Source organism: Xenopus laevis, chromosome 6S, assembly GCF_017654675.1.
Source record: "Xenopus laevis strain J_2021 chromosome 6S, Xenopus_laevis_v10.1, whole genome shotgun sequence".
Taxonomy (NCBI): Eukaryota; Metazoa; Chordata; class Amphibia; order Anura; family Pipidae; genus Xenopus; species Xenopus laevis.
The window spans coordinates 32,438,486-32,466,364 of NC_054382.1; the positions used below are offsets into that span (position 1 = coordinate 32,438,486).

The following is a 27,879-nucleotide window of genomic DNA, read 5'->3' on the forward strand; positions in this document are numbered from 1 at the left end:
GGGGGAACTGCAGATCTGTGCCATGCCCTGCATTTAGTAAATGGCCATTAGATTCTTCTTAGACACTATAACGAATAATAAAGACACATCACGTATATTACTCCAAGTTCATTATAGCAGCACAATTCAGTTAACAGACAATGGCAGCTTTAAGTAGGCCAGATTTGTAGAAAGATCATTAAGGCTTTGGCCCTGTAACTTCCATTAAAATGCTTAGATACTTTGGTTTAACAGTTGCCATTGGGACTGCTGTTAGTAGTAGAATTAGGGGCTGTTTTCCAATTATATCCAATAATTTATTTTATAAAAATGATAAGGAGCCTATGATTAAGTGTTTGTGACGTGAAACTCGTCAGGCTGTGGACACAATAAACCTTTTTCACTTTTGAACATTTGCCTGGTAGAAGTTTGCTTTATTGAGTGCCGGCTCCATATTGGTTTGTCCGCTCCCCGTGCTGAGGGCTCATGGCGGTGCACCTGGGCCACTTCTCCTCTGTGTGGTGAGTCACCTTTATACTTCTTGGAGACCCTAACACAATAGATGTATTCTCCTAAATATGATAAGGCACTGTCGGATTTGCCAATATAAAAATCACCTTTGAACTCACTGAAAGGATCAAATTTCTATCTTGTTTTTCAACGGAAGACTTATTTAAGTTCTTTTACTGAAGCTCATTGCCCATCATTCTGGGCACAGGGAAATTAATAAGTTGTGGCAATTTAAAAGGTGTAACAGACCGAAAGGTTCCACTCAACCCCACCCTCCCCTCTCTCTTTCCCCTTATATAAGCATATGATAAAAATAGAATTTACAAGGGATAAAATAAGACTGCTGAGAATATATATCAGTAAAGATCTTTATTGACGTTTGTATAGACAGGAAAAAGAAACAAACTCTGTCACATTTTTGTGTAAATTTCAATAAACAGAAAGTTAAAAAAAAAAAAGTAACAAAAAAAGTAACAGTGATATTCGGGAGTTGTTATCACCTGCACCAGCTCTATTGCAATGCCAGGCTGGAGTCACAAAAGGAAGCATCTGGAAGTAATTCCCAGCAGTTCTAGTCTGGTTCAGGGTGGTGTTAGCTACATGTACACCATTCATTGCTTTCTATGGGAGCACTACCACATTGTAATTTGGTACACTTATACTACTTTTCAGTGACATTTTGCACAGTTGCATCCATGCAGTGACTTGGTAAATGATGAGCAGTGCAACAGCAATGAAGGTGCATATATAATGATGTTAAACTGAATCTGCAACTAAGGGATGCCTAGGAGAGAGGGCAGTTTGTATTCACATCTCTAGCCCATCCCGCCTGTCTGCACCCATGCTGTAACACTATTTGGAGGGTGGAAAATCCGAATTACAGATATGAATAAACCTTCAGTAATCCTGATCATTCTCTCAAGGTAAAGGCTATCAGGATCATTAATGCGGCTCAATCTGGAAATACACCAAGCATTTACCATAAGTCCAGATTTTAGACAAGGCAGTTCCTGACACAATGCTTGGTTTTTACATAGGATACTATTGCACTAAGGAGCAAAATCAGAAAATAATTGCATTGTGCACAGATTTTCACAAGTATGAACCTTACAGTCTGAACAGTAAGGGGCACATTTACTAAGGGTCGAATATTGAGGGTTAATTAACCCTCGATATCCAACCATCGAAGTAAAATCCTTCGACTAGTAGACAGTACTTCAACTATCGATAGATCAAATAGTCTAACGATTTTTAGTTCGATTCAAAGTCGTAGTCGAAGGTCGAAGTAGCCTATTCGATGGTCGAAGTACCCAAAAAAAACTTCGAAATTTTCTTACTTCGAATCCTTCACTATGGACAGAATTAGATGGTGAGCGTGACAGTATGGGGAGAATTAGATGGAGAGTGTGACAGTATGGGGCGAATTAGATGGTGAGTGTGACAGTATGGGGAGAATTAGATGGAGAGTGTGACAGTATGGGGAGAATTAGATGGAGAGTGTGACAGTATGGGCAGAATTAGATGGTGAGTGTGACAGTATGGGGAGAATTAGATGGTGAGTGTGACAGTATGGGGAGAATTAGATGGAGAGTGACAGTATGGGGAGAATTAGATGGAGAGTGTGACAGTATGGGGAGAATTAGATGGTGAGTGTGACAGTATGGGGAGAATTAGATGGAGAGTGACAGTATGGGGAGAATTAGATGGAGAGTGACAGTATGGGGAGAATTAGATGGTGAGTGACAGTATGGGGAGAATTAGATGGTGAGTGACAGTATGGGGAGAATTAGATGGTGAGTGACAGTATGGGATGAATGGGAGTCTGGGCATCCTTCACACTCACAGCAGTGCCCACCGGCAGGAAATGGGATGAATGCAGGGGGGCCTCGTTACCTGTTTGCGCATGACATTCATCACTCCCATAAAACTCGCGAGCAGTTTAGCCTCTTCCCTGGCCGCAAATTTATTTTCGGTTTTCTTCTTGCTGGTGTTTTTTTCGGGCCCCTGAGCTGCCATCTTTTAGCGAGGCCCACCCTTGCTCCCCTCCCTGATAGCCCCCTTCCCTCCCCCGAATGGCTCCTTACCCGCACACTAACCGAGCCCGCAATCTCCTTTAACAACAAGAGCAGGCATGGTAGCTGCTAGTTCCCAGTAGATAAAACGCCGTGGGTGACGTCACGAACGTCTCGGGGAACGTCTCCGTCACGTGGCATTCGGCACGTATTCGGCGCCTTCGTCAAATGGTTGTGACGCGGGGATTGGATGGAGCCGTACGCTACTACAGTGCTCCACTTAGTAGTTGTTTACGCTGACTAGCCTTAGGATTTTTCTTTGGGGCAGGATTTTATTCAGTCTTCCCTTGCGGCTGCGAACCTGTTACATACTCGCTGGTCTGTGTAAGGTGTGTGTCCTTAATATTAGGGGGTTATTGGAGGCTGTTTACACATAATGCTGATGTGTGGTAACTCGGAGGGCCCAAGAATAATCAGAAGCCACCCACACGTCACGCAGTTCCATTAGTCTGATTTATAGCGGCCATTGGCCCTGCTGCATCAGGTAACACGTGCTCCTAATGACAGAAGAGTTTTATTAGACATGTTGGACGAGAATAAACCTGGGTATTGCGCTTTATAGCCACCTATACCCTAATACATACCTACATGTGAATAACAGCCACACTGTACAATGATCAAGAAGTGAAGACATATAAATATCCCAATATAAAGTGTAGTGGCACTTGAAGGGGTTGTTCACCTTTAAATTCACTAACCTCCGAAAATTCGTCAGCGACGGCTTCTCTCACACCGCCACACTTCGCCAGGCGTAGATTCGCCAGGACAATGCTAATTCGCTAAAATCCGAAGTTGCGTCCAGGATGTCGGGGAAGTTGTACTAGCGTAATTGCGCCAAGTGAAGCGAAGTTGCGCTAGCGTTGCCTAATTTGCATACGGCAGGAAGTTAAAGTTGAATGGACGTACATGTTGCAGCAAATACATTACACTACACAATCCCGGGAAAACTTAATAAAATAGAGTTGTAATATTGCCCTACACATGAGCCCACTGTATAGTTTATGTGCCATATGTCAGGAAATGTAGGGGGGAAGTCGGTTTCCCCCAAAAAAATTCATGCTCTTTTTTTTTAGCCTATCACCCTGAAAAAGTAAAAGTCGCCAGCGTTTTTTGGGACTTAAATTAAATGAAAAAATGTTCAACTATTTTTTGAAGAACTCCTATCTACTCTATTGCACTTCGCCTGGTCTGAGGTGGTGAAGGCAAGTCTGGCAAGAGAGAACGTTTAGTAAAATCCACGTATTAGTGAATTTGCGTAGTTACGTCCATTCGCCAGAGCGCAAATTCGTCAGGCATTAGGGAGCGAAGTACCGCTAGAGTCCATCTCCTTCGCTATCGAAGTTACGCCAGTTACGAAGTTAGTAAATCGGTGAAGTACCAAAATGACATCACGCTAGCGAATTTTTGCCCGTGTTAGTCACTTCGCCCTTTAGTAAATTTGATGTAAGGGTGATATTCTGAGACAATTTGCAATTGGTTTTAATTTTTGTGGTTTTTGAATGGGGGTCAGTGACCCCCATTTGAAAGCTGGAAAGCATCAAGAGAAGAAGGCAAATAATTCAAAGATTATAAATAATGAAGACCATGTCAAAAGTTGCTTAGAATTAGTCATTCTAAAATATACTACAAGTTCAGAGTTTAGAGTGGAGTTAAATCTAAACAGTTTCAGCGTTAAGCAGGCTAAATATGTCACTGCTGGGATACAGCTGTTTTAAATCAGTGGATCACTTCTTCTCCTAGCTCCTCACTTGCCTGCCTGTTAGTGCTCCATTCTGCTCCCCTCGCAACCTAATTGTTCGATGCCCTGTGCTTGTGTAGTAGTGATGTGCGGGTCAGGGTTTTCCTGACCCGCACCGACCCTAACCCGCCCTGCTGTTGTAGTTCAACACCTCTACCTCAAAGACACTAATCTTAAATGTGGGCCTATTTTAATCTTTACACACCACATGTTCAGTAATAGGTGGGTACTCACAAATGTTTAAAAATATAATCAGCATATAACTCAAAATCACGAGGTGTAGCTTCCAAATAGAATTCCTTGCTGTAAAAAGATGTGGAGCAGTAATAGTGTAAAAACGTTTTATTACTGATAAAAATACTTAAAATTGTGCACTCACAAATTTGTAGTTAATACAGGCATATCGAGTCATCAAAATTTCCTCGCCATAGTATATCAAGGCGGTGTTGCCACGTCTGTGTATGGATTCCCTGGCACATGGAGATGACGTCTACTGCCTTCACCTGACGCGTTTCGTCGATATACGACTTCCTCATAGGCTCAAATCCTAAAGTATTCGGTTCTCTCCTTTTACGGATCCTGGTTGCCTAGGTCACGCGTGCCTGCACTTCCTTTCCATAGTCGCGGTGCGTTACCATGGCAACTAAACCCTAATATCCACTCCGCTTACCACATTGCAAATTATTAATACTTTCCCACTAGCACAAACATATCTTGAATGTCCCCAGATTTGGATCCCACAGCATTAAGTGGTTTAAAACGATGGACAGAGTATGAACCAAAATATTTTATATACACTTGCGTCTCTTGCTTCAGTGTTTCTTTCATGGTATTATCCATTAAGAGAATTAATCTACAATTAGGAATTCAGGAGACTTTTAAATTTCTTTTACCTGGCTTTTCACTAATTATGATTATTTATATTAACTTTTTCATCTTATAGGGTTACTTGATTAATTAGCCTTTAGAAATTACCTAATCTATTATACTCAATCCATCAATTCTTCACATTATTAGTTAAAATTTGCATATTTGTATTTGTTACATATATGTACATAAGTTTACATAAAGACTTCTCCTAAAAAGGACCTTAGATTGAAGTCTATGTTGAGGCCCTTAGGTTCCAGTGTTCCCAGTTTATATATCCTTCTGCTTTCGCATCTTAGAGTATCTTCTACAATGTTTACCCCCCTCCACTTTCTGGTTAATGCCTCCACACCCCAATATGTTAGACCCTTGGGATTTCCAAAAACTGTTGTGGACACAACCTTATTAAGTATTTTGATTGACATAGTGCCTAGATGACATCGGTAACCAGCACCTCCCACCAATGCACACCCAGTCCTTCTCAGTGGCTGCTGCTCTCTGAAAAAAAGAAAGTGAAAAAAAGAGATGGCCGACGGCTACCATGGCTTGCTGTAGCTGTAACAGGACAGGAAATCAGGGAGGAGCGTGATAAGAAATGCTAAGATAACAAATAAAGTGGACCCAAAAGGTATCTAAAACGTGTTTTATTCAATTTTATTGCAAAAAGAATTGATTAAGCTACAGTTCAAAATGATGGTATATGTCCCCTTTAAATTTCTATGGAGCAGTAAAGGATGCCATTTATCCTATCTTTCTCATTCATCCATATTTTGTAAAACTATTTTCAATTTTAATCGGTTTTGTATACTATGAAGCCTGTAATGCGATAGCTATATTTGTAGAAAGTTTTTTTTAATACCGATAAAGTCTTACTTAAAGGGGTGGTTAACCTTTGAGTTAACTTTTAGTATGATGTAGAGAGGGATATTCTGAGACAATTTGCAATTGGTTTTCATTTTGTATTATCTGTGTTTTTTGAGTTATTTTGCTTTTTATTCAGCAGCTCTCCAGTTTGCAATTTCACCAATCTGGTTGCTAGGATGCAAATTACCCTAGCAACCATGCACTAATTTGAATAATGGACTGGAATATGAATAGTATAGAGCCTGAACATAAAGATAAGTAATAAAAAGTAGCAATAACAATACATTTATAGCCTTACAGAGCATTTGTTTTGTAGATAGGAGTCAGTGACCCCAATTTGAAAGTTGGAAAGAGTCAGAAAAAGAAGGCAAATAATTCAAAAACTATAAAAAATAAATAATGAAGACCAATTGAAAAGTTGCTTAGAATTAGCCATTCTGTAACATACAAAAAGTTACCTTAAAGGTGTTAATTTGAGGTATTTTAGTATGTTGTCAAGAATGACGTATTACAGAGAAAAAACAAGTTTTTACTATCAATACCCATGAGATTAAATCGAGAGGATAATGAAAATTGAGAATACGATCTTGAATATCTTTCCAAAATGTTTAATTAGAGGACATTCCCAGGGTAGATGTAAATAATGTGGTAAAGAAAAAAACACATTTAGGAGAGCTGTTAAAGGAAAACTATACCCCCCAAACAATGTAGGTCTCTATTAAAAGATACTGAGTAAAACAGCTCATGTGTAAAACCCTGCTTCATGTAAATGAACCATTATCATAATAATATACTTTTTTAGTAGTATGTGCCATTGGGTAGTCATAAATAGAAAATTGCCATTTTAAAAAATAAGGGCCGCCCCCTGAGATCGTACGATTCACTGTGCACACATACAAACCACATGTAAGGTCACATGAGCCAATTAACAGACAGAGTTCTGCCTTTTGCTTCCTCACTTCTTCCTGTTACAGTAAAGTGTTGTAGTATTTCTGGTCAGGTGATCTCTGAGGCAGCACAGATAGAGTCACGAAATGGTGGTTCAAGGCAACAGATGTAAAAGGGCAATATTTATCTAAATATATATTCCAGTTTGGTAAGATTCTTTAATATGTCATTCAATTTGATATAAACTATCTGTTGCTTAAGTATTCATTTTGGGGGTATAGTTTTCCTTTAAGGTATTTGCCATTATTTGAATGAAAATTAAATCCTTTGTATGTCAAAGGGATCAATCTGTAATTTTGTTCTCTGAGTACTCCAGAAGTAGTTTATAAAAGTAGAATTTACTAAGGATTCTGCAGAGACTTCATGATGCATTTTTTGCTGTGGATTCTGTGGGATGAGAATATTTTTCCATAAATGGGATTGAATGAACCTAATTTTGATACGAAACACAGAAAGAAATCGCCGGAGCTTGGTCTAACCCACTATAGAGTTGAGCAGCTGCTAGAAGCAACCTTGTGCCAGCGCTCAGTCTAACCCACACTCTGGAATTGACCAGCTGCAATAAACGATAAAAAGCCAATATTTGTACAGAGAGAAAAATTACCAGCACACAGTTTGCCTTTAATATTAATTGTGTGTATTACAAAAAAATGAGGTGTTAGTACCACACATTGGCCAAAATATGTAAGCTCACGTGCCACGTCAAGGCCCCACATTGTAAGCAAAATCCTACACTATCCATTAGCATTCTTAGTGTTTTTAGTGCATTTAAAATCAAGTGCCCCAGCAAACAGTGTGACTGAGAAGTAAGACCAACAGTGCACTTACCCTTTACTCAGAATCTCTAGTGAGAAAGCAAGGAGCTTTTAGGGCTCTTACAGACGAGTTAGTTACTTTCCGTTTTCATGCGTTCAGCCGCAGGGGAGCGCAGGAGTAGACGCACTGATTTCTTTTCAATGGGGCTGTACTCACACAGACGCATGTAAGCGCGGAACGCAGTTTGGGATGCAGCATGTTGCATTTTACCTACAATCGGTGCTTACATGCATCTGTGTGAGTACAGCACCATTGAAAAGAATTCATTGCATCTACTCCTTGCGCTCCCCTGCGGCTGAACACATGAAACCGGAACGCAGGGGAGCGCAGAGGTCGTCTGTAAGAGCCCTTAAGCCCCAGCCCATTAACATACACCTGTAAATCATACCTTGTTTTAATGTCTCAATGTCAGTTATAGGCAATTTTTGGCTGCAATTTGTGCACAAAACACAGAAAAAAAATCACCAGCGTTCGGTCTAACCCATGCTGTGGCATTGACCAGCTGCTAGAAGCACCTTTGTGCCAGTGCTCGGTCTAACCCACAATCTGGAGTTGACCAGCTGCTATAAACGATTTGAAGCCAATTTTTTCTGGCTAGCCCAGTCAAATATCAGCTGTGTGGCAACCTTAGGGGCTATACCTATTTTCGCTCGGCACTGTATAAAATAAAATGCTATCAGGACATTTATAAGTATTCTTTTGTGTTTGAGTTGTTATTGGAAAGGGATTTCTCCCTACCAAGTCCTCGGACATACTGTATACCAGGTAGTAAACCAAAATACATAGGAAGTTTCCTGTTGTCGAATGTGGGGTAATGTCTGTACATATTTTGTCCAGGTAGCAAAGAAGGTAGTTACTTAGAAACGTAACATGAAAATTACTTTTAAATTAAAAACTAATATGTATTTAAATTGTAAGGAATTTTTTTTTCGTATAAGGTGTCTGTAAATTCTCTATGCCCCTCTCAAAATCCTTATCCAATAGTGAAGGTTTAAACATTTTGGACTTAAGGAAGATGAAAGGTTGTATTGTGACCAATCAAAATAAGCAATCGTTTGGGTTATCGATTTCCTCTGATAGAATGTTACAAAATCACTGTTTCTGCATAAAGCCAAATTTGGAGATATATTTGTTAAAGAATGAAATGGGGAAAGTGTAAATGAGAGAATCCTTTAAACTAGGCTTGTTGAACCAGAGGGGTAGTTGAAAATAAAACAATTTCTCTTTGTCAGAGATTGGACATTTGCTTATACAATCACCCCAACAAAGAATATTTGTAGGGGAATTGAGATGTTGTAACCAATGAATATTTTTTATTTTCCATTTAGGAGACTGGAGGCTAAGCCGAGCAGAGGAGACTCACGTTCCTTGTTAAAGGGGAAGGAAAGTCTTTTTAACTTGGGGGTGCCAAAATTTAGGCATCCCAAGTGATTTTATTTACTTAACTGATAACCCAGGCTGCTCCTCCTGTCAACAGAAAACTGCATCGGCCCAGGGTTCTTCCAGAGATCACCACAGAGTCATTCTCTTTCCACTTCTTCAGACATAACTGCACAGTGATGTGAAATAGCTGTTTTTTTTCTGTTGTTAAAGTATGGCTTTTCACTCTGCTGTGTATGCACAGCTGCGGGAATAAAGAATAAACATGAACAGGATCCCTCTGTGTAGCTCACTGGGCCTCTGCAGTTTTCTGTTGATAGGAGCACCAGCCCTGGGTATATACAATCACTTAGAGCTGCCTAACTTTTGGTACTTTCAAGTAAAAAACAGGCTTTCTCCTTTAAAGGTAAGTAAGGGTAACCTGATAATCATATTTATGTAATCGGTATAGTATTTGCCATACTATAAAATTGTTTCTATAAACTTGGTTATCTTTAATTTCAGAGGGTTGTTTTTTGAATTGTTCATTAAGCATTTCTAATATATTTTCCTTAGATTGTGTAGTTATTTTTAGATCTATATTAATATATTTGCCATTTTCAGAGATGTGCCTTGTTAATGCTGACTAGTTAAATCTCTGTAACCAGGTACCCCGAGACCATCATTTATTTTTGGACAGTAACATCAAAAAAATTAAAATGTAACAAAGTAATAACAATATGATGAACTGTGGCCCTACTTTGATAGCACTGATGTGCTTGTTTTAGAAACACTACTAAAGTTTATACAATCAACCTGCTGTGTAGCCATGGGGGCAGCCATTCAAAGCTGGAAAAAAGAAAAAAGGCACAGGTTTACATAGCAGATAACAGATAAACTATGTAGAATACAATGGGATTCTATAGAACTTTTCTGTTATCTTCTATGCCACCTGTACCTCTTCTCCTTTTTTCAGACTAAATCGCTGTCCCCATGTTTATCTGTATAAACTATAGTAGCCTTTCTGAAGTAAACACACCAATTTTACCAGTACAGGGCAACTGTACATTACATTTTAATTAATTGTAAACACTTTTTTAGTTTCGGTAGAACAATTTTTTGGATATTTTTCCTTTCCAAATGAATTAAAAGTATTGAGCAAATTCACCATAGGATAGATGCATTTAAGAAAGATCAACATTTTTTAGAAGGCAGTCCTTCCTTTTAAATCTAATGGTGCATTTTTCTGTTTATTATAAAAATGTGCTGTCTTTTTTTTATCATTGGAAGTCATCAAACATAGAGCCAATAAAGATCTGCTGGAAGTTATATACCTAGATTTTAGATGTAATATTGTTTCTTTTCGATACCTAGTTGCAATAGGACTTTAGCAGAAGAAAGGCCTTATATATTTATTAGTTCAGTCTTTTGGGTTTAAACCCAGAAATAGACTCAAAGTTTGTAATATTGAGAAGATATTTTTATATCATATATATTATGAGAAGGATTTTTCACAATTAAGAAAACTCAAATGCTGGTAAACACAAGGATAGATTATTAATATCCAGAGCAGGTAATCAGGAGGACATCTTGAGATATCTGATGAGGGATTCCAATGTTATGTTGAACAGTAGCAGTGAGGGAGGCCAACCCTGTCCAGTCCCTGTTTTTAGGTGGATTACTCCTCACATTTCATCAGCTGCGATTTTATGTGTCTTCGAAGAAGTGTATAGCAGCTGAAAAATATTCCATCACTAGCAGATGCCATAGCGGGCACTATTGCTACTTCTATTGTGAAAGCTATGTCAAAGGTTCAGGAGGTTCCAGTGTAAAAACACAAGCGCACACTATCTAAGCGTGACGATATACCCTCCCGCACTTCTCACTCTCCAGATGTATCTGAAAGCTAGGGATCCAACAGGGATGTATTTTCGTCCCCTGCCCAATCAGACGATGACGACAACGACGAGGAAGAAAATACCAGAGAGAAGGATACCTCTCACGACATTGACGGCATTATCATGGCCGTCATTGAGGTGCTAAAGCTTGACTCCAACGCAGATTCCTCATATCATAAAGGTCTTTTTAAAAGAAAGAAAAAAATCTGCAACCTGCTTTCCCTCGCATGAACATCTGACAGCGGTAATCCAGGATGAGTGGAATTTGCCAAAAAGGGCGTTTCAGGCATCACGCAGGTTCTCCAAGTCCTACCCCTTTCAAAGGAGTTTGTGGAGAAGTGGTCCATTCCACCACTAGTAGATGCGCCAGCCTCACACCTTTCCAAAACAACTACTCTACCAGTCATGGACGCAGCCACCTTCAAGGATACTACAGAGAAGAGGTTGGAAGGATCCCTAAAAGCGATCTTCTCAGTTGCAGGATCAGCTCTTCGGCCATCCCTAGCCTCAGCATGGGTGAACAGGGCCATAGAAGCATGGGCAACCTCGCTCATACTGGGCACACCCAAGGTAGAACTCATTCACACTGCTCGTTGCATAGCAGAAACCAATGCATTCTTATGCAAAGCAGTTCTGGACACGGCGCAGCTCATAGAACGTACCTCGGCACTATCAGTGGCAGCACCGTGGACCTTATGGCTAAAGAACTGGTCATCCGACATCAGTTTCAAGAAATTCTTTACAATTTTACCCTTTCAGGGTCTTCGACTGTTTGGGGAAAAAATTATCAGGCGACAGGGGGTAAGAGGGGTGATTTTTTTTTTGTGGCCAAAGCAGCAGGTCGACAAAAAAATCAAACTCTCAAAATCAAATTCAGGTCATCCTTTCGCTCCAAACCATCAGACAAACCTCGTTCAGGATGGATACCGAACAAGCCCCAAGGCAAGGTCACCCATGACAAGCCCTCATCGGCATGACTGGGCACCCCCTCCGGGGTCACAGAAGCACATAGGGGGACAGCTTCTCCGTTTCTGGGAGGCATGGCTACGCCACTCTTCAGATTCCTGGGTGAAGGATATAGTCACAGACGGCTATCACATGCACTTCGCTTCTCTTCCCCACAGGAGATTCTTCATGTCAAAAGTCCCGTCCACTCCAAGCAGAGCTCAGGCCTTCCAGGAATGTGTCAGATCTCTTTGGAACCTATGGGTAATCGAACCAGTCCCATCACAAACGAGATTTTACGACTACTATTCCAATCTCTTCATAGTTCCAAAGAAGGACAACACATTCAGACCAGTGCTGGACCTCAAAGAATTGAACCTCTTGATCAGATTTGTGCAGTTGAAGATGGAAACCTTGTGCTCCGTAATCTGGGGAATGGAACCAGGACAACTGCTGGTGTCCTTGGGCATCAAAGACACTTATCTCCATGTCCCCAACTGGCCACCACACCACCAATACCTCCGATTTGCCTTTGGCAAGCGGCATTTCCAGTTTGTAGCACTCCCGTTCAGGCTAACCTCAGCGCCATCCGTCACACAGGATGATTTTCCTCGGGTTGGAATGCGACACGCTGGAACAGAGAGTGTTCCTACCACAAGAGAAGCAACTCAAGCTCCGCAACCAGATTCAGCATTCCAGACATTCTCTCCTTTTTACAATGAGGGATGGACGAAGGCCTTAAGCTAGGTTCACTGAAGGTCCAGGTATTGGCATTGTCTCTACTTTTTCAGCTCAGATTGGCTCTTGATTCTGTGAGAACGTTCCTACAAGGGGTGGCCCATATAGCCCCCCCCCACGACAAACACCAGTTCCCACATGGGATCTCAACATTTTTCTGGACGCACTCCTGGACCCCCAATTTGAGCCACTAGGCTCAGTCGAACCATCATGGATGATCTGGCACTTCGTACCAATCTGAAATTCTCGCCAAAGGTCGTTACATCCTTTCATCTCAACCAAGACATAGTAGTGCCATCCCTATGTCCGGAGCCCAAGAACGGCTGCACGGCTTTGATATGGTCCGGCCCCTAAGAATATATCTGTCACGATCCAAAGTGTCTCGCAAGTCAGATTGTCGGCTCGTCATTTCAGACAACCAGAGCAGTGGGGGCAACATGGGCCTGGTGCAACTCTGCCTCGGCTGAGCAGATCTGCAGAGCGGCCATGGTCATCAATTCACACTTTCCAAAAGTCCCCCTGTTGACTACAGAGAAACGGATTTACTAGTAGGTTAGTTATGTGCGGGTAGGCCCAATACCTGCGGGTTAACACATGGGTCTGGCGGGTTCGGCCCCGCTTCTCCATTTGTGGGTGGCAGTTTCTGACTTCCTGCATGATTTTTTAAAGATGCGCGCCTCCCCTTTTGTGATGTCATCAGCTGAGCTGGACGGGTCGGCACAGGGCCTTAAAATGGAAGCAGGGAGCTGGGCGGGTTAGGGTCGGATGCGTGTAAAACCCGACCCGAACATCACTACGGTAGGTACATAAATCCTATTTTATGTGCCAATTACAACCAATGCATTTTTTAACATGTTTTGCAATGTAGATAATCTTTATACTAGTATTTCTTCCCAGATCTTCCTTTTTCAAGGCTCTTCTTTCCAGGGGTGATATGCTTCAGAGGAGTTTTAATAAACCATTTTGGGATCTTTTATCACCTTAGTAAGAGAAATTAGGCTTGATGTCAAAGGTTGTTTTGAGAAACAACGGTATTAAGCAAATGGGTCAAGAAAAGAGAAATTCAATTGATTAACTATTTGGTAAGGGGGTTGTTCACATTTTAACATCTGTCCAAACATAAACAGTCTGGTCATTAAAGCATTTTTCTTAACCATCTTTATTATTTAAAATAAACTCTTTTTTTAAATTACAGATCACTTTAGCTGCAGGTCAGAAGCTCTTAAAGAGATACTGACACCAGAATTTAAACTATTTTTTACATCTGTCATAATATTGCCTTTGAAAGCTACTTAGAACTTTGCCATAAAGTATTTGCACAATGCTTTTACAGTACCTGTCTGATGCCCCATGTTCCTATATGAGGGGGCTGCCATATTTGTGCAGCAGTAGTCCATTAGCATTAGAAACTTTAACTGACAGGCTGAGATGGGACAGTCAGGTTGGCAAAACAGTCAGGTTTAGAAACTTCAACTTACTTACAAAAACAATCCTCTCCATAAAAAACGATCAACATGACGTATAGGTAACTTTTAATATACATTCATATTTTAAAAAGTAGTTTTTAGTGCCAGTATCACTTTAAGTTTCTTTCTGTTTTCCACTTAGGGAGGGGATCTCTCACATCTTTGCCTGTGTGATGTGATGAAAGCCCAAGGAGGAAGTTCTGGACTGAAGAGCTACTGCACATTCCTTTCCTCTCCTGCTTCATTTGCATGTCTTCGACCCAACTGGCTGGCAAGATTTTACATAAGAGAATTAATTTCATTTATGTTCCAGAATATGACTTTGATTTTATCATTATAAACAATTGAAATGTACTATGCCACAAAAGAGATCATATTCAGTTAATCTATCCATAGAAAAAATATATATATAAATGTCAGCACAAAAGAAACCAAAAATAAACATTAAGAAATATGTACTGTATTCTCTAATGAACCAGTGTGGCAGAAGATTTAGCGGTAGATTTATCAAAATGTGAGATCAGCGCTCACCACAAAAAAACAACAATTTTGTATTCATTCCTGTGATTTTTAAGAAGCATATTTATCAATGGATGAAAGTTACAGTTCACCATTTGATAAATACACTTATAGGAATGACTAGAAAGGGGGATGAGTTTTTTTGTGGTGAGCTCTGATGTCACATTAAGGGGCCTATCTATTATGCTGTGTAAATGAAGTCTTGCCAACAAAGGTGATAAGGGTGAAGACACGCAGAGCTACTAGTAGCAGCTATTTGACACATCTACAAAATAGACAATAGTGATTATTGGCTTATCTAAGACACTATGTATGTTTTAGCAGAGGCAAGTCTTAGTATTGTCTATGGCAGGATAATTTTTTGGCTTTTTATAGCTGCTACTAGTGGCCCTGTGTGTTTTCACCCTAAACGTTGTGTAAAATAAACAGCAAAGTCCTCAACTTTTGTGCGCCTTCCAAACTCCACATTTGGCGGCATTAGAAAAGTAGAATGGATGATAAGTGCACCTTTTTTTCCTTTTGATGTGTGGTGAATTTGAATGTTGTATCTTTGCTGTATTTTTACACAACAGTAAATATTCCCCGTAGTGTCAGTCAATCGTTCAAGTGTCCATTGCTAATTGATGTGAAAGGGATATGCTCTTTGTTAGAGAGGATCTGGATAATTGGCTATAGATATTTTTCATTGTCCTTTTATTTGATAGGTTTGAGAACTCTGCTCCCTGAATATCGCATAATCATCTTTTAGCTTTGGTAGGGAGTCATCAGTTACCAGAGAGAGAGAGTCTGATAGTAGTAAAGCAAGCAAGTCTTTATAAAGTTCAAGAATGCCATCGAAACATACATTTTATCTTCTGGACCTGTTTTCCCAATACTTAGCTTTTCTTGCTAACTGTTTAAACTTTTTTTCCTAGAAACGATTTATTTTTTTGTGGAGGAAGAGTTATCTTCTATTAAAGGAATGCTGTCTTCCATCTCTAAAATAGTCATTTTGGAGGTAGGTAGGGCAGTTGATTATCTCTATAACTCTGTAACCTATCTCTTGCTTTCTATACATAATTCTCAATAGTCATGTCAGCTGTCTAGCTATAATTCAACTGTTTTTGCATGACATGACACGTGGGAGAGACTTATAATTGCACGTTGTCTGTTGGTGTTTCATATTTTATGCAGTTCTTTACACAGATTATACCCCATTCACATCTGTCCCTGCCCCACAGGAGCTTACAATATAAGCTTCCTATCACGTTCATTCACAGTAAAGTCAGTTATATGTTAATCATATCACACACACAGAGCTTACAATCTAAAAATCCTATCCTTTCATACATAGTAGGGTCAGTTGTAGCGTGTGGGTTGTATAAAGAAGTGATTGGGAACAATGTGGATTTAGTGAATCTGGTGTTTGAACTACTGAATTACATACTAGTGAAGAAGCACAGAATGCTAAAGTATTTAACTCATTGCATGTTGGGAGGGACACCGTGATCGATAAAGCCTGGCTATACCCCTCAATAGAGCAGTGAAACCCTTTATCAGACGGGATAGTAGCGAACAGCTTAGCTCCTGGCTTGTGAGTGTGAAAGGGTTTTTACCTTACAAGATATATAATCATTAGAAAAGGTCCTACCTTCTGTTCTTCAAATGTGCCATCATCATTTGTTTCAAGTCATCTGGCTTCTTCTTCTTATCTCTATAGCACTGTCACATTTTATGCAGTGCATTTTACAGATTATACATCATTCACATCAGTCCCTGCCCCACGGTGGGAGCTTACAATCTTATGATCCTATCACATTCATACACAGAAGGGTCAGTTGTAGCGTGTGGGTTGTACTAAGGAGTGATTGGAATTTAAGGTGCATGATGTAGTGAATCTTGTGTTTGAACTACTGAATTGCATACTTGTGAAGAAGCACAGAATGCTGAAGTGTTTAACTCATTGCATGTTGGGAGGGACACATTGATTGAGAAAGCCTTGCTTTACCCTTTAATAGAGAAGTGAAACCCTTTATCCTTCATGCTCCGAGTGAACAGGCGCTACTGTCTGTCTTCCGTAATGAGGTATGCCTTCTTCCCCACATTACAGTCGAGCGTGCACTATCAGACGGGACAGTAGCGAACAGCTTAGCTCCTGGCTTGTGAGTGTGAAAGGGTTTTTACCTTACAAGATATATAATCATTAGAAAAGGTCCTACCTTCTGTTCTTCAAATGTGCCATCGTCATTTGTTCCATGTCATCTGGCTTCTTCTTCTTATTTCTATAGCGCCGTCACATTTTATGCAGTGTATTTTACAGATTATATATCATTCACATCAGTCCCTGCCCCCCTTTTAGAGCTTACAATCTAAGGATCCTATTACGTTCATAGACAGAAGGGTCAGTTGTAGCGTTTAGGTTGTGTAACTGAGTGATTGCAATCAATTTGGATGATTTTATGAATCTGGTGTTTGAACTACTGAATTGCATACTTGTGAAGAAGCACAGAATGCTTAAGTGTTTAACTCATTGCATGTTGGGAGGGACACTTTGATTGAGAAAGCCTGGCTTTACCCTTTATTAGAGACGTGAAACCCTTTATCCTTCATGCTCCGAGTGAACAGGCACTACTGTCTGTCTTCCGTAATGAGGTATGCCTTCTTCCCCACATTACAGTCGAGCGTGCACTATCAGACGGGACAGTAGCGAACAGCTTAGCTCCTGGCTTGTGAGTGTGAAAGGGTTTTTACCTTACAAGATATATAATCATTAGAAAAGGTCCTACCTTCTGTTCTTCAAATGTGCCATCATCATTTGTTTCAAGTCATCTGGCTTCTTCTTCTATAGCGCCGTCACATTTTATGCAGTCCATTTTACAGATTATATATCATTCACATCAGTCCCTGCCCCACAAGGAGAGCTTACAATCTAAGGATCCTATTACGTTCATAGACAGAAGGGTCAGTTGTAGCGTTTAGGTTGTGTAACTGAGTGATTGCAATCAATTTGGATGATTTTAGGAATCTGGTGTTTGAACTACTGAATTGCATACTTGTGAAGAAGCACAGAATGCTTAAGTGTTTAACTCATTGCATGTTGGGAGGGACACTTTGATTGAGAAAGCCTGGCTTTACCCTTTATTAGAGACGTGAAACCCTTTATCCTTCATGCTCCGAGTGAACAGGCACTACTGTCTGTCTTCCGTAATGAGGTATGCCTTCTTCCCCACATTACAGTCGAGCGTGCACTATCAGACGGGACAGTAGCGAACAGCTTAGCTCCTGGCTTGTGAGTGTGAAAGGGTTTTTACCTTACAAGATATATAATCATTAGAAAAGGTCCTACCTTCTGTTCTTCAAATGTGCCATCATCATTTGTTTCAAGTCATCTGGCTTCTTCTTCTTATTTCTATAGCGCCGTCACATTTTATGCAGTGTATTTTACAGATTATATATCATTCACATCAGTCCTTGCCCCAGAAGGATTGTTTACAATCTAAGGATCCTATTACGTTCATAGACAGAAGGGTCAGTTGTAGCGTTTAGGTTGTGTAACTGAGTGATTGCAATCAATTTGGATGATTTTATGAATCTGGTGTTTGAACTACTGAATTGCATACTTGTGAAGAAGCACAGAATGCTGAAGTGTTTAACTCATTGCATGTTGGGAGGGACACCTTGATTGAGAAAGCCTTGCTTTACCCTTTATTAGAGACGTGAAACCCTTTATCCTTCATGCTCCGAGTGAACAGGCACTACTGTCTGTCTTCCGTAATGAGGTATGCCTTCTTCCCCACATTACAGTCGAGCGTGCACTATCAGACGGGACAGAAGCGAACAGCTTAGCTCCTGGCTTGTGAGTGTGAAAGGGTTTTTACCTTACAAGATATATAATCATTAGAAAAGGTCCTACCTTCTGTTCTTCAAATGTGCCATCATCATTTGTTTCAAGTCATCTGGCTTCTTCTTCTATAGCGCCGTCACATTTTATGCAGTCCATTTTACAGATTATATATCATTCACATCAGTCCCTGCCCCACAAGGAGAGCTTACAATCTAAGGATCCTATTACGTTCATAGACAGAAGGGTCAGTTGTAGCGTTTAGGTTGTGTAACTGAGTGATTGCAATCAATTTGGATGATTTTAGGAATCTGGTGTTTGAACTACTGAATTGCATACTTGTGAAGAAGCACAGAATGCTTAAGTGTTTAACTCATTGCATGTTGGGAGGGACACTTTGATTGAGAAAGCCTGGCTTTACCCTTTATTAGAGACGTGAAACCCTTTATCCTTCATGCTCCGAGTGAACAGGCACTACTGTCTGTCTTCCGTAATGAGGTATGCCTTCTTCCCCACATTACAGTCGAGCGTGCACTATCAGACGGGACAGTAGCGAACAGCTTAGCTCCTGGCTTGTGAGTGTGAAAGGGTTTTTACCTTACAAGATATATAATCATTAGAAAAGGTCCTACCTTCTGTTCTTCAAATGTGCCATCATCATTTGTTTCAAGTCATCTGGCTTCTTCTTTTATAGCGCCATCACATTTTATGCAGTCCATTTTACAGATTATATATCATTCACATCAGTCCCTGCCCCACAAGGAGAGCTTACAATCTAAGGATCCTATTACGTTCATAGACAGAAGGGTCAGTTGTAGCGTTTAGGTTGTGTAACTGAGTGATTGCAATCAATTTGGATGATTTTAGGAATCTGGTGTTTGAACTACTGAATTGCATACTTGTGAAGAAGCACAGAATGCTTAAGTGTTTAACTCATTGCATGTTGGGAGGGACACCTTGATTGAGAAAGCCTTGCTTTACCCTTTATTAGAGACGTGAAACCCTTTATCCTTCATGCTCCGAGTGAACAGGCACTACTGTCTGTCTTCCGTAATGAGGTATGCCTTCTTCCCCACATTACAGTCGAGCGTGCACTATCAGACGGGACAGTAGCGAACAGCTTAGCTCCTGGCTTGTGAGTGTGAAAGGGTTTTTACCTTACAAGATATATAATCATTAGAAAAGGTCCTACCTTCTGTTCTTCAAATGTGCCATCATCATTTGTTTCAAGTCATCTGGCTTCTTCTTTTATAGCGCCGTCACATTTTATGCAGTCCATTTTACAGATTATATATCATTCACATCAGTCCCTGCCCCACAAGGAGAGCTTACAATCTAAGGATCCTATTACGTTCATAGACAGAAGGGTCAGTTGTAGCGTTTAGGTTGTGTAACTGAGTGATTGCAATCAATTTGGATGATTTTAGGAATCTGGTGTTTGAACTACTGAATTGCATACTTGTGAAGAAGCACAGAATGCTTAAGTGTTTAACTCATTGCATGTTGGGAGGGACACTTTGATTGAGAAAGCCTGGCTTTACCCTTTATTAGAGACGTGAAACCCTTTATCCTTCATGCTCCGAGTGAACAGGCACTACTGTCTGTCTTCCGTAATGAGGTATGCCTTCTTCCCCACATTACAGTCGAGCGTGCACTATCAGACGGGACAGTAGCGAACAGCTTAGCTCCTGGCTTGTGAGTGTGAAAGGGTTTTTACCTTACAAGATATATAATCATTAGAAAAGGTCCTACCTTCTGTTCTTCAAATGTGCCATCATCATTTGTTTCAAGTCATCTGGCTTCTTCTTTTATAGCGCCGTCACATTTTATGCAGTCCATTTTACAGATTATATATCATTCACATCAGTCCCTGCCCCACAAGGAGAGCTTACAATCTAAGGATCCTATTACGTTCATAGACAGAAGGGTCAGTTGTAGCGTTTAGGTTGTGTAACTGAGTGATTGCAATCAATTTGGATGATTTTAGGAATCTGGTGTTTGAACTACTGAATTGCATACTTGTGAAGAAGCACAGAATGCTTAAGTGTTTAACTCATTGCATGTTGGGAGGGACACCTTGATTGAGAAAGCCTTGCTTTACCCTTTATTAGAGACGTGAAACCCTTTATCCTTCATGCTCCGAGTGAACAGGCACTACTGTCTGTCTTCCGTAATGAGGTATGCCTTCTTCCCCACATTACAGTCGAGCGTGCACTATCAGACGGGACAGTAGCGAACAGCTTAGCTCCTGGCTTGTGAGTGTGAAAGGGTTTTTACCTTACAAGATATATAATCATTAGAAAAGGTCCTACCTTTTGTTCTTCAAATGTGCCATCATCATTTGTTTCAAGTCATCTGGCTTCTTCTTCTATAGCGCCGTCACATTTTATGCAGTCCATTTTACAGATTATATATCATTCACATTAGTCCCTGCCCCACAAGGAGAGCTTACAATCTAAGGATCCTATTACGTTCATAGACAGAAGGGTCAGTTGTAGCGTTTAGGTTGTGTAACTGAGTGATTGCAATCAATTTGGATGATTTTAGGAATCTGGTGTTTGAACTACTGAATTGCATACTTGTGAAGAAGCACAGAATGCTTAAGTGTTTAACTCATTGCATGTTGGGAGGGACACTTTGATTGAGAAAGCCTGGCTTTACCCTTTATTAGAGACGTGAAACCCTTTATCCTTCATGCTCCGAGTGAACAGGCACTACTGTCTGTCTTCCGTAATGAGGTATGCCTTCTTCCCCACATTACAGTCGAGCGTGCACTAACAGACGGGACAGTAGCGAACAGCTTAGCTCCTGGCTTGTGAGTGTGAAAGGGTTTTTACCTTACAAGATATATAATCATTAGAAAAGGTCCTACCTTTTGTTCTTCAAATGTGCCATCGTCATTTGTTCCATGTCATCTGGCTTCTTCTTCTATAGCGCCGTCACATTTTATGCAGTCCATTTTACAGATTATATATCATTCACATTAGTCCCTGCCCCACAAGGAGAGCTTACAATCTAAGGATCCTATTACGTTCATAGACAGAAGGGTCAGTTGTAGCGTTTAGGTTGTGTAACTGAGTGATTGCAATCAATTTGGATGATTTTAGGAATCTGGTGTTTGAACTACTGAATTGCATACTTGTGAAGAAGCACAGAATGCTTAAGTGTTTAACTCATTGCATGTTGGGAGGGACACTTTGATTGAGAAAGCCTGGCTTTACCCTTTATTAGAGACGTGAAACCCTTTATCCTTCATGCTCCGAGTGAACAGGCACTACTGTCTGTCTTCCGTAATGAGGTATGCCTTCTTCCCCACATTACAGTCGAGCGTGCACTATCAGACGGGACAGTAGCGAACAGCTTAGCTCCTGGCTTGTGAGTGTGAAAGGGTTTTTACCTTACAAGATATATAATCATTAGAAAAGGTCCTACCTTCTGTTCTTCAAATGTGCCATCGTCATTTGTTCCATGTCATCTGGCTTCTTCTTCTTATTTCTATAGCGCCGTCACATTTTATGCAGTGTATTTTACAGATTATATATCATTCACATCAGTCCCTGCCCCCCTTTTAGAGTTTACAATCTAAGGATCCTATTACGTTCATAGACAGAAGGGTCAGTTGTAGCGTTTAGGTTGTGTAAGTGAGTGATTGCAATCAATTTGGATGATTTTATGAATCTGGTGTTTGAACTACTGAATTGCATATTTGTGAAGAAGCACAGAATGCTGAAGTGTTTAACTCATTGCATGTTGGGAGGGACACCTTGATTGAGAAAGCCTTGCTTTACCCTTTATTAGAGACGTGAAACCCTTTATCCTTCATGCTCCGAGTGAACAGGCACTACTGTCTGTCTTCCGTAATGAGGTATGCCTTCTTCCCCACATTACAGTCGAGCGTGCACTATCAGACGGGACAGTAGCGAACAGCTTAGCTCCTGGCTTGTGAGTGTGAAAGGGTCTTTACCTTACAAGATATATAATCATTAGAAAAGGTCCTACCTTCTGTTCTTCAAATGTGCCATCATCATTTGTTTCAAGTCATCTGGCTTCTTCTTCTTATTTCTATAGTGCCGTCACATTTTATGCAGTGTATTTTACAGATTATATATCATTCACATCAGTCCCTGCCCCAGAAGGATTGTTTACAATCTAAGGATCCTATTACGTTCATAGACAGAAGGGTCAGTTGTAGCGTTTAGGTTGTGTAACTGAGTGATTGCAATCAATTTGGATGAATTTATGAATCTGGTGTTTGAACTACTGAATTGCATACTTGTGAAGAAGCACAGAATGCTGAAGTGTTTAACTCATTGCATGTTGGGAGGGACACTTTGATTGAGAAAGCCTGGCTTTACCCTTTATTAGAGACGTGAAACCCTTTATCCTTCATGCTCCGAGTGAACAGGCACTACTGTCTGTCTTCCGTAATGAGGTATGCCTTCTTCCCCACATTACAGTCGAGCGTGCACTATCAGACGGGACAGTAGCGAACAGCTTAGCTCCTGGCTTGTGAGTGTGAAAGGGTCTTTACCTTACAAGATATATAATCATTAGAAAAGGTCCTACCTTCTGTTCTTCAAATGTGCCATCATCATTTGTTTCAAGTCATCTGGCTTCTTCTTCTTATTTCTATAGTGCCGTCACATTTTATGCAGTGTATTTTACAGATTATATATCATTCACATCAGTCCCTGCCCCAGAAGGATTGTTTACAATCTAAGGATCCTATTACGTTCATAGACAGAAGGGTCAGTTGTAGCGTTTAGGTTGTGTAACTGAGTGATTGCAATCAATTTGGATGAATTTATGAATCTGGTGTTTGAACTACTGAATTGCATACTTGTGAAGAAGCACAGAATGCTGAAGTGTTTAACTCATTGCATGTTGGGAGGGACACTTTGATTGAGAAAGCCTGGCTTTACCCTTTATTAGAGACGTGAAACCCTTTATCCTTCATGCTCCGAGTGAACAGGCACTACTGTCTGTCTTCCGTAATGAGGTATGCCTTCTTCCCCACATTACAGTCGAGCGTGCACTATCAGACGGGACAGTAGCGAACAGCTTAGCTCCTGGCTTGTGAGTGTGAAAGGGTCTTTACCTTACAAGATATATAATCATTGGAAAAGGTCCTACCTGCTGTTCTTCAAATGTGCCATCATCATTTGTTCCATCCCATCTGGCTTCTTCTTCTTATTTTTATAGCGCCGTCACATTTTATGCAGTGCATTTTACCGATTATACATCATTCACATCAGTCCCTGCCCCACAAGGAGAGTTTACAATCTGAGGATCCTATTACGTTCATAGACAGAAGGGTCAGTTTTAGCGTTTAGGTTGTGTAACTGAGTGATTGCAATCAATTTGGATGATTTAATGAATCTGGTGTTTGAACTACTGAATCGCATACTTGTGAAGAAGCACAGAATGCTGGTGTTTAACTCATTGCATGTTGGGAGGGACACCTTGATTGAGAAAGCCTTGCTTTACCCTTTAATAGAGACGTGAAACCCTTTATCCCTTCATGCTCCGAGTGAACAGGCACTACTGTCTGTCTTCCGTAATGAGGTATGCCTTCTTCCCCACTCGATCGTGCGACGAGACAGTAGTGAACGGCTTAGCTCCTGGCTTGTGAGTGTGAAAGGGTTTTTACCTTACAAGATATATAATCATTAGAACAGGTCCTACCTTCTGTTCTTCAAATGTGCCATCATCATTTGTTTCAGGTCATTACTGTCTGTCCTCCATGAAGGGGTAATCCATTTCCCCCACACTACAGTCGAGCTAGCACTATCAGATGGGACAGCAGCGAAGAGCTTAGCTTCTGGCTTGTGAATGTGATAGGGTTTTTACCTTATAAGGTACATAATCATTAAAACAACTCATTGCCTGGCATGACCGGAACTGCTAGATGGAGGACGCAACTCCGGGAGCTCCGGGACATATAACCCTGCAATTAACCCGCTACGGCCCAAAACCAGCTCAAACTGGCTTCTACCAGGCACAGTACCTCCCGTGGATCACTCCAGTGCCAGCAACCCGATGCAATGGGGAGGAACAAAGGCGCACCGCTCAAAACCCGTCCTACCGAACATCACCATGCGGCTTCACAAGATGGCGGAGCAGCGCGCTCCTTAAGTAAAGGCGGCATGGAGGAAGCACAGCGTCAATCGGTAAGCCGCAAAGTCAGCGCTTCCACTGTACTAACTTTAAGCAAGTATGCCAGAACTGTCCCAGCCGATTCCATACATAATACCTCTATGGACACCATGGCTGGCAGTGAACAAAATGTCTCCCCTCTCTCCCCTGAGCTGCCGCCTGCAGAACCCACATTAGGGGAAATTGCGACCCTGATAGGATCCAATCATGCCTCATATTTGAACAAACTAGATGATCTTAAAACTGATTTTAACATAATTAAGCAAGATATGCAGAAACTGAGAGACGTATCTCAGATTTAGAAGATAGTACACAGAGTCTGCACAATGCTATGGAGGATCAAGCCCATAAAATCTCTTGAGTTACAATCCAAGTCTGATGACCTGGAAAACCGAAATAACATTCGCTTTGTTGGCATCCCAGAAAGAGCTGAAGGCAAACATGTGGAGAGCTTTCTGGAACACTGGCTCTTGGAAAGGACACATTCTCTATGTGCTTCATTATTGAACGGGCCCATAGGGTCCCTAGCAAGCCCCCACCACCAGGGACCCCCCCCCGAGACCACTCATTGCCCGCCTTCTTAACTATAAAGATCGCGACGCAGTCCTCCAAGAGGCAAGGCAGTACGCAACCAGAGGATCAAATTCAACACTGTCAAGGAAAAGCTTCGTAAATTACAGCTTACACTATGATATTCCCTGCCCGCCTGCGGGTAATAAAAGACGACAGAGCATATTTTTTTCAAATATGCTCTGTCGTACAACCTTATGGTCATGAGTATTTGGTCCTACGTAGGCAAGCAATTAATGTACATTTCTCTACCTCAACACGCTATTAATTAAGCTCAAGCACTTTAAATAATTTATTTTATCCTTGTTAATTAACAAATGAATTATATTTGAGATGTTATGCTAAGTTATTTAAACTTTTGATAACTGCACTAAGCACCTTGTCAGTAGGTAAAAGATTGAGAATTGGGGAGGTGGTGGACATAGGGTTTTTTTTCTTAATTTTTTTTTTTTTTTTTTACAATTTTTCTTTAATAAATTGATTAAATTGGATTAGTCACCATACAGAACAACTTCTCCACCTTTGGCAGCTTTTGGAGTTGTTGCTTTGACTTCAGCTAAATCTGCAGGTTGGAAAGTCCTGCTACTAGACATGTTATAATATTCACTGTTCCAAAGCAAGCAGTAGATTTTTCCCCAAATATAAATCTAGGGACCAGGGCCCAATGTTAATTTGCTTAGGTGCCCATCATCACTATTAGCAGCCCTAACGTATGATATATTCTATAAAAGCACCTAACATCTCCTAAACAAACTGGTGCTGACCATTCCAATCTAAATGATTAAAACCTGATTTAGTACACATGCATTATTTTCCCCAAAATGTGTGTGCTGCACTTACTAACTCCACATTGCCTTACTGCAAAAGTTACTTTACACCCTTTTAACATGATTAAAACCTGATTCAGTTTAAAATGCAATGTTATTTCCTATAGTAGCTGTGCTGCACTTACCTCTCATCTAAAGCTGAATCTGATAATCCTGTAACTGTCACTAGTGTTTTTAAATGTCACTTTGTAGTTGAAATACAGCTACAATCTGCAGGTTGGAAAGTCCTGCTCTAAAGTGTTACTGACTCCACATTCAAAAAGTTACTTTACATACATTAAACATGATTTAGTACAAATGCAATGCCATTTCCCATGATATGTACCTGTAGAGCATCTGTACTGCCCTTACCTTTGTTCTAAAGCTGCATCTGACAATCTTGTAACGGTCACTAGTGTTTTTAACTGTCACTTTGTAGTTCAAATACAGCTACAATCTGCAGGTTGGAAAGCCCTGCTCTAAAATCTTACTGACTCCGCATTCCAAAAGTTAATTTACATACATTAAACATGATTTAGTACAAATGCAATGCTATTTCCCCTATGTACCTCTAGAGCATCTGTACTGCGCTTTCCTCTGTTCTAAAACTGCATCTGACAATCTTGTAACTGTCACTACTGGTTTTAACTGTCACTTTGTAGTTCAAATACAGCTACAATCTGCAGGTTGGAAAGCCCTGAAGTCTTACTAATTCCAGCTTGTCTCACTGGAGATATCACTATACACATTTTCTACATTAAAACATGATTTAGTACAAGTGCAATGTCAGGGGGCATAGTAGGTATGGTCACACTGCACATGGATGCTTTTAGATCTGGGTTGGTGGGACAGCCATGGGCTTTAGTTACAACACAAGCTGTTCCCAGTGTCCAAATCCACAAATTGGGGATTTAACTAAAAATTACTCTGACAAAAAACTAAGACCAAATGGCACATCACCAATCCATCAACTTTATGGTAAGAGCCACCCCCTTGAGGTAAGAAAATTTGGTTGTGTCCTTACCTGGCAAAACATCATTATGTTGAGCTGGCAGACTGATTGGTTGTTGCTGATGGGAGATAAAATCCTATTCCCTTCACTGCCTTCTCTTGCCAACATTCAGTTTTTCCTACAGCTGGTACCAGTGCATGATGGGAAAGTGTTTAGCCAATCAGTAAGGTGTCCTTATACATATGGTGGATGGAGCTTCACAGTCAATACCAGGACACTAGGAAAGAGAGCTTGACCAGTAAGGAAGTTGGGCTAAACCACTAGCTAAAATAAGAAGGGGGGCAGTTAAGCTGTGAGTGCAGAAGTGTCAGAATCATTGCAAACATAATTCATGTTGTTGATGTCATTGCTAGCCTGATAGGTAGTTGTTATTGCATGCTGATAGCTAATCCCACTCTATGGAGAGCCCATATATGAACTGCTGGTAAAAATGTTAAGAGATTTACAGTGTAGTTACATGTTATAGGCAGTCCTGTCAAGTGGCACAGATTTAATATGACGGCCATTTTGATCTGATTATGGAAATTAGAAAAAAACCCAGTTTTCAGGTACCTGTTTATTCAGATAGATAGATGGTAGATTGACTCTCAGCACATTTGAATACCCCATGGTACATCGAGTAGTACAAGTAAAGGATCTATTAATGAAAATGCTCGGGACCTTGAGTTTTCCACTTAAGGGAGATTTCTGTAATATGACCCACCATACCTTTATCCTTTATGTAAAAATGTTATGTTCCCAAAATTTTTTTTTTCCTCTATGAATTTTATTATTCATCAAATAAAAGGGTTCTACC

General features: G+C 40.6%; 1 protein-coding gene across 2 annotated transcripts; it reads left to right on the top strand.

The window, feature by feature from the left end:
• Positions 1 to 2,180: 2,180 nt before the first annotated feature.
• Positions 2,181 to 16,401, top strand: LOC108717852. 2 transcript variants are annotated; one of them, XR_005962176.1, is made up of 4 exons: positions 2,186 to 2,890; positions 5,594 to 5,794; positions 9,123 to 9,580; positions 14,343 to 16,401. XR_005962176.1 is itself a non-coding variant. In XM_041567501.1 (3 exons), the coding sequence occupies exon 3, from the start codon at positions 11,457 to 11,459 to the stop codon at positions 12,741 to 12,743; it is 1,287 nt and encodes a 428-aa protein (XP_041423435.1). In that variant the 5' UTR covers positions 2,181 to 2,890; positions 5,594 to 5,794; positions 9,123 to 11,456; the 3' UTR covers positions 12,744 to 14,023. The 2 variants fall into 2 exon arrangements, 1 of the variants encoding a protein (XP_041423435.1); XM_041567501.1 differs by lacking the exon at positions 14,343 to 16,401 and having other exon boundaries at positions 2,181 to 2,890; positions 9,123 to 14,023.
• Positions 16,402 to 27,879: the final 11,478 nt, after the last annotated feature.

Excerpts from the sequence above, each read along its gene's own strand:
- LOC108717852 (XM_041567501.1), top strand. The coding sequence starts at position 11,457 with ATGGACGCAGCCACCTTCAAGGATACTACAGAGAAGAGGTTGGAAGGA.